Source organism: Stylophora pistillata, chromosome 3 (assembly GCF_964205215.1).
Source record: "Stylophora pistillata chromosome 3, jaStyPist1.2, whole genome shotgun sequence".
In the NCBI taxonomy this organism is placed as follows: Eukaryota; Metazoa; Cnidaria; class Anthozoa; order Scleractinia; family Pocilloporidae; genus Stylophora; species Stylophora pistillata.
Window position 1 is genome coordinate 44265965 of NC_142521.1, and position 15089 is coordinate 44281053.

Consider the following 15089-nt stretch of genomic DNA (forward strand, 5'->3'; position numbering starts at 1 on the left):
GGTCTATGGATCTGCAACAAATTATATACTCACTTATGTACAAATTATATACTCAGTGACTTACATGCAACAAATTATATACTCAGTGACTTACATTTAACAAGTGGAAATGAAAAGAAGCTGCTGACCAGCACATTAAAAATGGTTATTTATGTCAAAGCTGTAAATGATGTCCCGGCCCCAAAAAACTCACGCAAAAATTTGTGCTCTTGCTTTCTCTGAGATTTGGGTAAAACTAATCGTGTAAGCCGTATTTTAATAGTCTACTAATTGATTTAAAGTGTCAATGAAACGAAATTTTCGTATCTGAGATTTTTACATGATAATAAAGTTTGAACCTTACTAACAAGCGCTGTGAGTTTTGTTTGGTCCAACTGAGCGCGGAAAGCTTTCTTCCAGCCCTTTAAACTCGGCAAGTCGAGCCCAAAATCGGCAGCCGTCTTGGCACGGCCAAAACAGTGTTGTGACGTCACTGGTTGTATACATCTCAGAACTCCGAGTAAACCCCAAGTGAGCATGGAGTGCGGCGAAAATGTTAAGAAGCTCGCGGCGAAAATGTTAAGAAGTTCAAAAAAAAGTTTTTGGGCAAGTACTGTGTTGCTGGTGGGCCCGGAAATGTAAGTTGTACTAATAACTTCAGAAGAGAGGGCATATCGATGCTTATGTTTCCTCGTGACGATGTAACTCGCGAGAAATGAATACAATAAAAAAAAAAAAAAAAGAACAACAGCAACAACAACTGAACATGAATTGAACAATGAATGGCATTTTCCACGTGTAAAGTTTCTCTTCCGAGGGTCCCCTATACGGTCCCCTTTGTAAAACTCAGTCGCGTAAAAGTATTTGGCCTTTTCACGCATCATGAACAATATCCAAAACTCTTTCACGTTTACTCAAAATTCGAGACTATCACGTGGAATTGATATTTCAGTTGGCCAGTGTTACACGACAAAAGATGAGGTACTGTCTTATCTTCTTTTATTCAAGAACCTTTAGTGGTCTGCTTTATGACTTTTATCGGTCCATGTATGAATTCCATCTCCAGTCGAAACCCTAGTCAAAACCAGGAGGGCTCTTGTCGAAACCTAACTACAGCCGTTCGAGAACAATACGTACATAATAGGCGGAAATTCATCACACGAAACAAAATGGTACACGATATTCTATTGTCTAAATTATGGATCCTCCCTCAGATGGTTTTCTTGCTATCTAAATAATCGTTCACAAACCTTTCTAGTAAATTGCAATAAATCAACCAACCTGGAGGATTCTTCAATGCGGCGTTTCACTGGGAACTGTTAGGCATCTTTTCGTCTTGTGATGATGCAAGGTTGAATTTTGCGTGATACAATATTCAAATGTTGGCCGAGAATGCACGTAGGGTAAAAGAGTGACTTACCGCTGAGATTTCGCAATCTGAACAATCCTTGTATAATAAGTACTCAAATAGATGTTTATGAGCCCTCAGAAGAGCACTACAGGCTTTTTATAGCAAAACTCGCTGACATGTATTTTTGTTAGCTTCCCACCGCCAAATTTGTGCCCCTCAAAGGAACACAGATATGGCACCTTTTCTTATTTTTAGCAAAAAAAAAGACATTACGCTTTTGTGTTATTTGAAAGAAAAGTGACAGACGCATTGTACTGAATCATTCAAGCGATCGTATATCAGCAGAAAACTACTTAAAACTCCCTTTGAATTAATGTATTGTTATGAGAGGGCTGTAAGATACTTATGCTTGTAAATTCAAAGCCTCATGAATTTAAGTCGTTTTTTTTTAATATCTCCCACACGAAACATCGCACAGACCTGAATCTTTGACTGCTTGAATATTTATCTTCTTTTATCTCTTTGATTCTTGACTTTGTCTGTTGAATGGTTTTGGTGATGGGGTTACAGCGAAAACCGGTGCCCTCCGAAAAAAATTCCCAAGAGTTGGACCTCAGCTATCAGCTATGGAATCCATAGACAAGCGATTATGCGTGTCAACGCTTGAGAACGACTCAACGCTCCAGAATAATCGGGCATATGGTATTTCGAGGACTGGACTGGACTAGTAAAACGCGGACTAGTAAAACGCGGACTAGTAAAACGCTGACTAGTAAAACGCGGACTAGTAAAACGCGGACTAGTAAAACGCGGACTAGTAAAACGCTGACTAGTAAAACGCGGATTAGTAAAACGCGGACTAGTAGAACGCGGACTTAACAACAAAAACAAAAAAACAATTTCATACGAAGGCGATCACAAGACTTAATGGCGAGCCAATTTAGTGAGTGACAATCCCTGTTTGACCTTTAAGCTACAAATGAGTTTGACATGCGCCAGATACAAACGAATTTATAAGTTTAGGCTAAGAAAGAATTTTATTCAGCAGCAGTTCAAAATCCTAAAATACACTTTAGTCGTAAATTTCATGGCAGAAACGCAGGAATTCGATGAATAAAAGTCGCATTTAATCTGCTTGTGTCTAGGTAGAGAGAGTCTCATTGATTTCAGCTTTTCGGTGGAAGAATAACCGATTTACACACGCCATTACAGAAAACAAAAAAGCAGACTGACGACTCCAAAACACATATTTGCATTCACTTACAATTTGACTTTCCGTGACATTTTAAAACGGAACAGAGGTAAATCTTCGAAGATTAATCGTTGTTGGAAATAAAAAATACTTTCTGTAAGATCTCTGTTTTTCTTTTTACGAGAAAATCGTCGCATGATCAGTTAACTCGTGTGTGTTTCTCAGACCAGTACTGCTGTTTCTTCAAAAGCGTATGCTTCTTTCCTCTTCAATTGACAGGTATCACATCGTGACAGTTACTTTTCATAAAATGTTTGAAAATTTGTTCGGAAGCCTTTTAACTACATTTAAAAATAAAAATGTTTCGGCGAAAGCTTTCTCTTTAATTTGAAGAATCCGAATGATTTAGGGCTACAATTACGAGTTTAATTACGGGAAAATCCTCCTTGAACTTAACAATTTGATAGCGAGTGAGTTATAAAGAAAACAAACGTTATTCAAATTTATTAGTTTTACAAGTCAGCGTTTTACTAGTCCGCGTTTTACTAGTCAGCGTTTTACTAGTCCGCGTTTTACTAGTCCGCGTTTTTCTAGTCCGCGTTTTACTAGTCCGCGTTTTACTAGTCCGCGTTTTACTAGTCCACGTTTTACTAGTCCGCGTTTTACTAGTCCAGTCCAGTCCAGTCCAGTCCTCGAAATACCATATGCCGAATAATCGTGGCTGATTACCTCAAGTGCTGATTCTCACGTGACGTATTCAAATTTTAAAATAGAATTTTCAGCTCAATGACAAGCTTTATTTGGAAACCAGCGCAGTTTGAAGTTTATAGTCCTGGCCCCGGTTGTTCGAAGGACGGATAACGCTATCCAGTGGATAAATCCCTATCCGGTGGATAGCGCAGTACGTTTTGGTAATACTTATCCGCTGGATAGTGATTTATCCGTTGGATAGCGCTATCCGCGCTTTGAACAACCGGAGCATGGTGGTTGCGTGACTGACACAATGCCGATCGTGTTTGTCGAAAAATATAGAGTTACCTAGTGATTTTTAGCCTTTTTAGCGAATGAATTGTTAAAAAGAGTGTTTTTGTACATGTTGTTGGTTTAGTTTACATAATCAGTGAGCTAGATACCCAAAGTAAGTTCCAGATGTTTTACACTATTTCCGGCCGCCATGTTGGAGGACCAAAGATATACTGGACTCTGTAAATTTGAGCTAAACATTTCGACGAATATCTCAAGTTTGGGAAAACAAAGAGACCTAAAACTTGGATAAGTTCGTCGTAGACCTTTCTCCTATAACATTGCAATTTCCTAATCCTATCCACTAAACATCTTTCTCTCGATGCGTAACAATGAAAATGATCAGTCATATTTATCGCGTTTTCCGAAAATTCGTTCGCTAAAAAATAACAGAGTATATTAGGGCGCTTGAAGCTCTTAACTGGAAAGGAAGCTCTATCAATTTTTCCATCCGGCTTTGAAAAGATTCTTAGCTACCTTGTGTTTGATAAATTTTTTGACAAATTTTCGACTACCGATCATTTTAAGTTATGTAAGAACCCTGACCACGTTAGTCCTGTGAATTTAATGAATCGAAGTTGCAAATTTTAGCATTGGCGCAAGTTATGAAATCCCACATTATTTAACTAACCCTTGAGGCAGTTTTGGGAATGCATGCTTCTTATGAAATGCATTATTTTGGTACCTAATGATATCATCGTTGGTTCGATGATATCAATCATGAGTTTTGATGCTGATCATGATGAGTTTTAAATTGTTTAAATTTGTTGCATAAGATAAAAATTAAAATTAAATAGAAGATTGTCACAATGATGATAGAATACACGAATATCGGTGTTAGATGAACAAATCCGCCGTACAATTGGAGAGGGTAAGTTTCTGAAGAAAGGGTGCCTAAGTGGGGTTGTTGATGTAAACTGACCACTGTATAAAGTTTTTAAATCAGACATTTCGAGCTTTAGCCCTCTGTCATTCGAAACAAAAAGGCTATAAACAACTACACATCGACAAAGAATAAATATTTAATATGAAAACTATGCCTGAAATAATTAGAAAATTGCTTGCATTAATTATGATATTGAACTACTCAAGAAAAAAATCCTGTCTTGAACATTTTCATCTGGCACTCTTCTCCGACATCATGCCTAACTAAAGTATAATTTGTTGGAACACAAACATGTCCAGGTGGATGCCATACCTCAAATCCGTTATTGTTCGTGACATTAATTCCGTTCCTATCGGCTAGCATGCCGACGTAAACATCGTCCAGTCGAAAGTACGGAAAAGAAGAGAACGTTTCAATAAATGCACTTACAACGTCGTGAGATAAAATATATCCAAAGCCAGGACAAAAATCCGGATACCTTGTCTGGTTATATTCTTCGTAAGTTACTTTCCATTTACCTCCCCTAAAAGGAATATTATTTGTGTAGTGATTACCAGCGTAAAGCTTTTTCTTCGGCGTGCTGGGCGCACTCAAGAAGGAGAGAACTCTTGGGATATGCACGAACACGTCGTCGTCTAGCTTCAAAAGAAACGAGAAATTACAATAAGTTACTGCCCATTCGAAGCCCATTTGTATCTTTCGAGTTTGATTCCAGTAGTGTTCGTAATAGCTAGCTCGCACAAGGTCTTTGTGGGCTTCATCTTCTTTTAACAATGCGTCTGATACAGCTTCATCTCGTGTTTGAGCGACGAGAAAAACCGTTGTCCATCTTGGTTGAAAAGCTTTTTCGAAAGCCCAAGTCTTGCGAATAATATTCCTTCTTTTAAAATTAGCGGGAGCGGATGAGATAATCATAAGGAGATCGTATTGTTTCATACAAGATCTCTTTGTTATAAGAAACGTTCTATGCTTAATATACGGCGAAATTAAAGTTGTTGTTAATGACTCTATTGAGGTTGTCATGGTGGTTGTCGGTCTTTGTAATTCGATTTCTTGCTGCTTTGGATCAACTTCCTCTCCTGGAGCGTGAAGAGCGAAAAGATTCTTCCATGCATAGTGTAGCTGGAAAGATACACAAGTTGCCATCCCAAGGAATAAAGCTAACAAAATCTTTTTAGTCCGTTTTCGGACCATTTCATTGGAAAATAAAGTCACGCGAACAGATGATGAGCGAAAACGAGACGGAACGGCAATTATATGCAAATCAAGAGACGACGTCTAATGAAAATGATAACAACTCTATCAAAATCCACCAAATCCATATACTGCAGTGGAACCTCGATTTAACGAACCTCTATATAACGAGGTCCTCGGTATAACGAACGATACTTTAGTTTTTATCCCGGCTAAAGTAACAGTAGAATGTCACGATGTATGCCATGGAACCTCGATATAACGAATCCTCGATATAATGAACTAATAATACCCTGTGTATTCTGTGTACGTATATCACGTGACTAGCACACGGAGAGAGATCCGCCATCTTGATCAAAAAAGACCTGTCGTTCTGTTGACATTTATATTTGTCTCGTCCTGCTTCTTCCTGTAATATTACAAGTTCCTGGGTACTTCGCTAAATCGAGGTTCCACTGTACTTATAATAATCCTAAAAAAAGCTCATTCATTTTAAATTTGCGTAGCTAATTGCTTTAACAGCAAAATAAGAGTTTATTGGTAAAATTGTTAACCACTGACCTGAGTCTAAATATCGATGAAAACATATGTCATGATCAATTCAAGATCGCAAATCATCTATGTAATTACTTTGCGAATATTGCTAAGGGGATAGGAAACACTAATGAAATTACTGACAATACGTTTGCTACACACGCGAGTGTTCAGAGTATTATGGAGAACTCGGCTGCTCAAGACAGCTTTCAATTCCAGATATTAAATAGAGTTGAGGTGGAAACAGCACTACAAAGTCTCAATACTAGAAAAAGTAATGGATGGGATGGCATTCCCTCAAAGGCTCTAAAAGCTGGGGCAAGAGAGTTATCAATACCCTTGACTACACTGTATAATTCATGTATTACCTGTTGTGAGTGGCCTACAATGTGGAAGAAAGGAGAGTGGACACCAGTCTTTAAGAAGGAAGATCCCCATGAGAAAGAAAACTATCGTCCAATAACTGTGCAAGTCACAGTTAACAAAATCTTTGAGCAGCTACTCAGCAAGCAACTAAGTCATGGGTTTAATAATAAACTATGTGATAAATTAACAGCATATAGGAAGAGGAACAGCTGTGAAACTGCTTTATTGTCATTAACCGAGAACTGGAAAATGGCTTTGGATGAACGCAAAATTGTCGGAGTTCTCTCCACAGACATGAGTAAAGCATTTGATTCTCTATATCATCCTCTCATGTTGGCTAAACTAAAGGCTTATGGTGTTAACAACAACAGTATCAGACTGCTGAACTCATATTTTACTGATCGCTTCAACAGAGTTAAACTGGGACCAGTAGTGAGCTCCTGGGAGAGGGTGTCAAGGGGATGCCCACAGGGATCTGCATTTGGGCCGTTATTATGGAACATTTTTCAGAATGATCTAACTTATGACATTAATACAAACCTTAATATGTATGCAGATGACCACCAGTTTTATGATATGAGCAGTAATCTAGCTGATGTTCATGCTAATCTGACAGTAAGTGCTGAAGTAGCTTCCAACTGGTACAGTTCCAACTTCCTTAAAGGAAACTTCGACAAGTATCGAACCTTAACACTTGGTAATAAATGTGATCATAGTATGAGAATTGTTATTGGAGACGTAGAAGTTAAATCAACTGCCTGCCTGAAATTGCTTGGAGTATCAATTGACAATGATCTCCGATTTGCTGAACATATTACTACAATCTGTAAGAAAAGCAGCCAACGTGTAGGAGTCTTAATGAGACTCAGAAACTTAATACCTACTAGCACCAAGTTGCAATTGTTTAAAGCTGCCATTCTTCCTTATCTAACTTACTCTCATCTTGTTTGACACTTCTGTCGTACTAGTGACAGCAGAAAACTCGAACGCATACAGGAAAGGGCACTTAGAGCCATCTATTGCGACAAAACGTCAAGTTATAACACACTATTGGGTATGGCTAATCTATGTACTTTACATAACAGAAGATTACAGGACATGGCTACTCTCATGTACAAGGTCAAGAATAATATATGTCCTAAGTATATTGCTGACCTATTTCGGAGGTCTGATACGAAATATGCCCTACGTAGCAAAGAATTTGTTATTCCTAGATTTAATACAGCAACATATGGTAAGCACTCTATCAGATATACTGGACCTAAGTTATGGAATATTGTACCTAAGAACATTAGAGATCTGCCAACATTATCATCTTTCAAGATAAATATCCGTAAGATTGATCTAAATACTTTACTGACCGATAATTACTGTACCAACTGTATTTTATGCAGTACTTAATGTAAAAAAGTTTTTTAATGTACATTTTATCTTATACATATTGTAAATATTTTAGCATGTTAGCCAATCTTAGTATTTTTAGCTCAATTAGCATTTTAACTTTAATTAATATATGGATTTAGTCATTTTTAATTTATTTTGTAGTGTCCCCATTTAGTGGTTATGTACTGCTATTTTAGTCTGACACTTAAATAAAGGTATTCATTCATTCATTCAAGAAAGCAACCATTTGGAACTCAATCTTTCAAATATTGTGAACGATGATAAAAGTCAATATTTACAAAGAGAATAATTAAAAAAATAATAATAATAATGGAACGTATAAAGGAATCTAAGTAGAAAATTGAGTTTGGGTCTACTATGGTCACTAAGGAAAAGACCTGTGAAGTATAATAATAATAAATAATAATCAATTTCTATAGCGCATTTCCATGTAAATGCTCTAATGCACTTTACAAAACTGTGCGGGGGACTTTTCCAGACTGCCGGCGGCAGTTTACAATTAATAAAGGAGAAATTTTTTACAGAATTTTAGTACAATTCTCGCCTTTCAAGTCAACGCTGGTTCCTTTACATTTTCAGTGGATTCGACAATTTTTCTATTTCTTTTTATAGTGATAATTTTTCGCGTAGTTATTACTGTGTTTGTTTATATGTGTCATCACACCCTATATAAATGTATTTAAGAAATTTTTAAGTCATTGTATTACAACTGATGAAGGTCTCGGACCGAAACGTTTTTTATTAAACTTTTTAGACTTTTTATTGAGTATATGTCTTCCTTCGCTCGATGTTGTCCGTCTTCGTGTGCCACACTACTTCTCCTACCTTATTATATATATATATACATATATATATATATATATATATATATATATAATATGAGTTTAAGCACTCTGGCATGGCTTAGACGATACCAAAAGTGTGGGATCGTTTGGGGACGCATATAGGTTCTCCCCCATCCTAGCACACAGACAGCCCAAGCTCACTACTAGAAAAGCAGACGTGACTCTTACCGTGTTGCGCAACGTTTTATATTTATAAAGGTTTGTATAGGATGTTATCGGTTTGCCTTAAAAGAGAGGAAAAAATGTCTTGTTTTGAAATAAACAGGACTTACCTTATTGCCTTGTTGTTTTCTTTGTTGATTCCTAGCATCTCAGGCCCTTTTGAAGCGATTTCGGCGAGTTAGCGCTATGTTTTAGCAGTTGAACACCAACCTAAAACTGTGATAAACTTGTCGATCATTTTTCGTAAACGCTAATACCAGTGTGGTAATTTAACTGATTTCAGTTTACTAAATGATTGCAGTGATTGTCTTTCATTGCCGAAACTCGCGAAGTTTACAATTTCAGACAAATTAAGAAAGTGAAATAATTTTGCCATTGTTCTTGTCGTTCTTGTTTTCGTTTTGAATAAAAATATAGGAAACCTTTTACCTGTCCAGGCGCGTAGCGTGGTCATTTTTTCAAGTACGCACAAGTACATATGATCTAGAATACCGTAAGTAAACTGCATGAGCGAAAAATACTGCGTTCTTTATTTCTTGTTTGTAATAGTTGTGTGAATACAAGCAAAGAACAAAGCGTCTTGCCCTTATTTTGAGCAAACGTGGCGCAAACACAACATTGTTTTCAAATTTTTCTGGTCACTTCAAGTACGCACGTGCGTATATGCGTAGAGGACGCTACGCGCCTGCTTTCTCCAATTATCAATGCGGGATTGTTGCGTGACTTAATACTTGGGGTTAGTCGCGACAGTTATCGTAAATAAATATTCATTCATGTAGAGCTGTGTTTACAATTTCAATCTTTTTTCAAGGGGTGAAGCGACCTGAAGTTTCGAGGTCTGATGAGTTTCGAAGTCTGAAGTTTCGAGGTCTGAAGTTTCGAGATCGAAGCAAGGTCTGTGCCTCGTGAACAAGAGCCAAATATTTTCCCGTCTGGCCCGACCAAAGTGAGTCACTGAGTCTTTTTTCTTATGACCTCTAAGCTCTGAAAATTTCAGCTTAAATAGGACGCAATAGACAGGCACATTGACACACGAGCACAAAAAATTCTGCAATGAAGAATTTTCCTTTACTTTTGTGGCTTTGGATGATTTCTTCCTACGGTTTTGCGGTTTCCAATAGACCCCAATACCCCCTTCCTGATGACCTCAGGGATATTTTCCTGATCGACAATTCGTGCCCTGAAACCAGAGTATATTGAACTCGGTAGCGGGCTCGGCAGCTCCATGCTGAAGCACATTGAGGTGTAAAGGTGTCATCAACGCAACGTTTCAAGATCTAAAGCTTGTAAGATGATGAGGTTATTGCCTGTTCTCCAACTTTCTATGTAGAGATTAGCAATAACAGCGAAACTGGGCTCCCCATGGCTACGCCTTCTTGTTGTTCATAAATCGATCCACTATTTAACAAATAGAGAAGCCTTGACTGTGCTCTGTTCTGTAGTAAAGCACGCAGGAAGCGGCTAGAGCACGAAGGAAGTGTAGGGAGAAACACGAGACGTTGTCGAGTGTTTCTCCCCACTTATTGAGTGCTCTAGCCGCTTCCTAAGTGCTCTACTACAGAGCAGAGCACAGTCAAGGCTTCTCTATTTGTTTTATAATAAAGAATCCGTTAAATTCGCCACACACTCCTTGCAATTTCCAAACAAACTTTATTTTCAAAGCGAACAACAGTGTCATCAGCATGTTCTATACTCTGACAGAGCACGCTTACAATAAGCCAATCAGAATCCTTGTTAGAATGTGCAACCTAACTTGATTGGATGAACAAGACCAAAGCTGTCAAAAATGTCAAACCATCAAAAGCTATCACGAAGAATCAAAAATTAAACGAGACTTACCTTAAGTCGATGTTTGATTCGGATTCTGCCGAGTAATCAGTAGCACAAGAAGTCACGTGAGAAAGCACCAGCCGCTCAAGTGGTCAGTCTTTAAAGCCTTGAGTGTGCTAATCAGGTGAATAGTAGCAGAAGAAGTGTGGGTGGGTATAAATACCTCTATAGGGTATGGGCGTGACTCCTTGAGCTACTGATGTCTCGGCAGAATCCCAATCAAACATCGACTTAAGGTAAGTCTCGTTTAATTTTTGATTCTGCCTCGTCATCATACGCACTACGAAGTCACGTGAGATTTCAAAGCAACTGATAGCACACGCTATAATCAGAAGAAACTCTTTAATACCAATTTAACTTAGGCTGAGTACCCTGTTAGTAAACAAGGAACCTTGTTCAATCTCCCTATCATAAAACCGAGCGAAAGTGGCTGCTAAACTCCACCCAGCAGTTTGCATTATCTCAGCAAGGGAGGCATTGTTGACCTTAGCCTTCGAGGCTGCAGCTGAGCGGGTACTATGAGGCTTGTGAACATTAATACTTATGCCAGCCTTCAACATCATTTGCTGGATCCAGCGTCTTAGTGTGTCTCTGCTGGCTCTCTTATGTGGTTTCTGATGAGTTATGAGCAAATGAGATTCACTGCCACGTAGTGACTTAGTCTTATCAAGGTATACTGAACAAGCATTGACTACACAAAGGTTGCGGTCATGTGGGTACGCATATAACTTAACAACTAATTCAGAGGTTGATCTGCCGGGTTTGCTTTGTTTTAAATTACTATCAAGCAGAAACGTATAAGCAGTCTCCTCTTGTACCATGTTCAGAGTGTCTAAAAGTTGCAATGACTGCCCTCTCTGGGCTGTGGTTAAAGCAACTAACATCACGAGTTTCAATGTCAAGTCCTTAAGAGAGAGTTCTTGGGAGTTCCCATAGTGCCAATGTACTGGAGTACCAAGTTGACATCCCAAGTTTTGCTATAACGAGGAAGAGGGGGCTTACTTTGGAAGACGCCCTTCAAGAACCTCTTGACATCAGGGTGCCCACCAAAGGTATGGTGAACTGAGTCAGGACTGTCTAAAATAGCAGACAAGGCACATCTTGCAGAGTTTATACTGCTGTAGCTCAATCCTTCATCATAAAGGGTTGTCAAAAATTCCACAGCCAAACCTATAGTAGGGAAAATAGGATCTGCTTGCCTTTTAGTGCAGAAGAAAAGCCATTTCCTGATGTGGGCATCGTACTGTTTCTGGGATGACTGGCGCCAGGATTGCAAGACAATGTTGGTTGCTCTTTCAGAAAAGCCTCTGTTTTTGTAAAGTCTCCGCATGAATGACATGCTAACAGATTCAACTTTTTCCTCTGTGGGTGAAGTTTCTGGCACCCTGGTAGTGTTAGGAGTGTTGCCCTGGGTGTGATGTACAGTGGAGGAGCCACAAGTAGTCGCATCAGTTTGGGATACCAGCTTTGGCATGTCCAGAAGGGCACCACCAGTATTCCCTCTGCTTTGTTTGCTTGAATTTTTTCCAGACATTTCCCAATCAGACTAAATGGAGGGAAAGCATAAAAGAAGAAAGTATTCCAGTTGGCAGAGAATGCATCAACAAACAGTGCATCTGGATCAGGCCTCCAGGAGGCATGGACTGTACATTGTTTATTTAAGCGAGATGCAAACAAATCAATGCTTGGCTGACCAAGTCGCTTGGTTATTGACTGGTATATTTTTGACTCTAACTTCCATTCAGTATGGTCATTAAAGTGCCTAGATTCTCTATCTACTTCAGTGTTCTCACATCCTGGCAGATGTGAGGCACTTAACCAGATGTTGTGTTCAACACAATAATTCCATATGCGTTTTGTGACTGAGTTGCAGTCCCATATTGTTGATATAACAAACTGCGGTGGTATTATCACATTGAACCCGAATGTGCAAATTAGCACACTCTCCAAATAAAGCCTTTAACGTTAAGAGTACAGCCAATAATTCTAGATAGTTAATGTGATGGGGTGCTTCCTGTTGGTTCCACCTCCCCCCTGTTCTCTGGTCTCCCCTCACACCTCCCCAGCCATGGGTAGAGGCATCAGTTTGAATGAGGAGTTCTGGTTCACCATGAGAAATAAGTTTGTTTGAGGTGTCCACATTAGTTATCCACCAATTGCGTTCTGCCCTAGAACTGGGGGAGAGGGTCATTGAAGACCCAAAGTTGCCTTTGTTTTCTCTCAAGGCATTAGATTTATCTCTTTCAAGACTGCGATAGTGTAAAGGGCCAAGTTCTACCCCTGGCAAACTTGACACTAGCAGCCCAATGACCTCTGCCACTTGTTGGACTGTGCAGTTCTCTTTGTTAACTAGGTTGAAACAGGCATTTTTCAGTTTCTCCTTTCGGCTGTCAGTAAGCTGCACAGTCATTGTGATTGAGTTAAGTACAAATCCCAGGCATGTCAAGACCTGAGATGGTACAAGCACTGATTTTTCTTCGTGAATAGGAAACCCAAGTTCCCTGAGCAACATAATAGTTTCTAGTACATTTTCATAACATTCCCCGTATGAGGCTCCTTGAAGGTAGCAATCACCTATGTACGAGGAAGACAAATAACCTTTTTGCCTGAGTACATTAAACACTGGTTCTAACAGTTTAGTAAAAATTCTAGGGGCGGATGCCAACCCATTTGGTAGGCAGGTATATTGATACAATTTGTCCCGCCATATGAATTTCAAGTATTTTTGATGTTCTATGGCAATTGGCACTGTATAGTATGCATCTCTTATATCAACAGATGCCATAAAACATCCTTGGGTCATTAGATCTGTCACTGTCTTGAATGAGTCCATTTTGAAGTCCCGGTAAACAATGAACTGGTTTAACTCCTTTAAATTCAGGAGTCCACTCCATTCTTTTTGAGTCTAAGGAAAATGGATGATACAAATTCTCCCTGAGAGTGAGGAGACTCCACAATTACACCTTTATTAAGGAGTTTAACAATTTCTGAATCTATAATAGCAGATTCGGTATCATTGAATTTAATGACCTTACAACCCAGTTCCTGTACTTGGGATACAACATCTACGCACCCTAAATGACAGTGCTCAACCCAATCTAAGACTTCTGGGTCGTCAGTTATATCTCTACATGCTAGGACAAATTGTTGCAATCTACCAGCTCGAAAATAACTTGTGCTATAGCTTACCTCATTTAAGGGGTTTTCTGGCCCTATTTGTTTGGCCTCCTCCCCTCGTCCTTTTTGTTGTAAGGGGGGCCGGGCCTTTTCCAGTTTATATGTTTATTGATCTGAGTGCCTGGACCACGCGAGGAGTTCTTGTAGCCAAATCCTTTGAACTTTGCGTGTTTGTAACCTCTGTATCCATTGCTTTTGTGGCCTTCCACTTTGTGGTTAAACTTTTTGCTGACCTTGGTCGCTTCCGCGAGATCTTTAAGTTGTTTAGACAAATCGGCATCATTGCCAAACAAGAAGTCTGTGAATGGGACCAAGCTGGAGCACAAATGCTTGTAGTCTTCGTTTAGCTCGGCCTTGATGTTCTCTCGGCGCCGCATGTTTAACTCGAAATTAGCGGCACCTATCAGAGCAATGGCATCAGTGACCGCTCTTATTAAATCAGGGGCATCCAAGGCATCTTTGGGAATTTTATCCCGTGCCTGCACAGGTTTCTCAGCCGTAGAAACTACAGGAATGAGCCCTTTGACAAGGTTGGATTGCCCTCGTTGCAACTTGATATCAGCAGACCTCGTGTCTGGTTTAAGTTTATCCCAAATGAGATGGTTGACCTTCGTGCTGGTGAGACATTCACAGTTTCCTGGCGTATTATAGCGATTCTGTGTCGCCGTCAGAACTTCGTCCGTAAGCTTTTCTCTCATTAAGCTGTGGACAATTTTGGCGATCTGCTCATTTATAGCAGGAGCCTTCTTTTGATCAAGTTTGAGATCGTTCGCAATGCCTGACAGTAGGTCAATTTCCCCATCAGGAACATCACGCTGAGATTCAGAGCTCTGATTTATCAGAGTGTTAATGCTCTGCTCAGTTGTTTGAGAACTTGTAGGCTTTTTAGCCCGGCTATTTGACACTGCGGACCCAGATTGCTGGTTTTTGTCCGACTGCTGTGTGGATCGTTGGTCCATGTAGGCGGCTATTTCTAGCTGTTCTTCAGTTTCAGCATTTTCCTCTAAAGAACCTTCCTCGATTGCAAGGTGGTCAATAGTGTCCTTCATCTGACCGAGGGATTCAGTCATGGTAAACTTCAGTGAAGTGATGGAAGAAACTAGCAGCTCGCTCATGGAACTGATGGCCGCGACGATGGCCGACTCG

At 39.5% G+C, this 15089-nt stretch overlaps 2 protein-coding genes and 1 pseudogene across 3 annotated transcripts; all 3 read right to left on the reverse strand.

The window, feature by feature from the left end:
- Nucleotides 1-4551: 4551 nt before the first annotated feature.
- Nucleotides 4552-5826, reverse strand: LOC111342420 (beta-1,3-galactosyltransferase 5). The gene has a single exon (XM_088754782.1). It carries the CDS (start codon nt 5623-5625, stop codon nt 4633-4635), a length of 993 nt encoding a protein of 330 aa, XP_088610908.1. The 5' UTR covers nt 5626-5826; the 3' UTR covers nt 4552-4632.
- Nucleotides 5827-11091: 5265 nt separating this feature from the next.
- LOC148736289 (uncharacterized) lies at nt 11092-14082 on the reverse strand (annotated as a pseudogene). Its single transcript, XR_015999397.1, has 2 exons — nt 13956-14082; nt 11092-12312 (listed from the first exon to the last, which is right to left on the reverse strand). The product of XR_015999397.1 is annotated as an uncharacterized LOC148736289 (transcript).
- Nucleotides 12598-13599, reverse strand: LOC148736290 (uncharacterized). The gene has a single exon (XM_088753057.1). It carries the CDS (start codon nt 13597-13599, stop codon nt 12598-12600), a length of 1002 nt encoding a protein of 333 aa, XP_088609183.1.
- Nucleotides 14083-15089: the final 1007 nt, after the last annotated feature.

Excerpts from the sequence above, each read along its gene's own strand:
- LOC148736290 (XM_088753057.1), bottom strand. The coding sequence starts at position 13,599 with ATGGACTCATTCAAGACAGTGACAGATCTAATGACCCAAGGATGTTTT.
- LOC111342420 (XM_088754782.1), bottom strand. The coding sequence starts at position 5,625 with ATGGTCCGAAAACGGACTAAAAAGATTTTGTTAGCTTTATTCCTTGGG.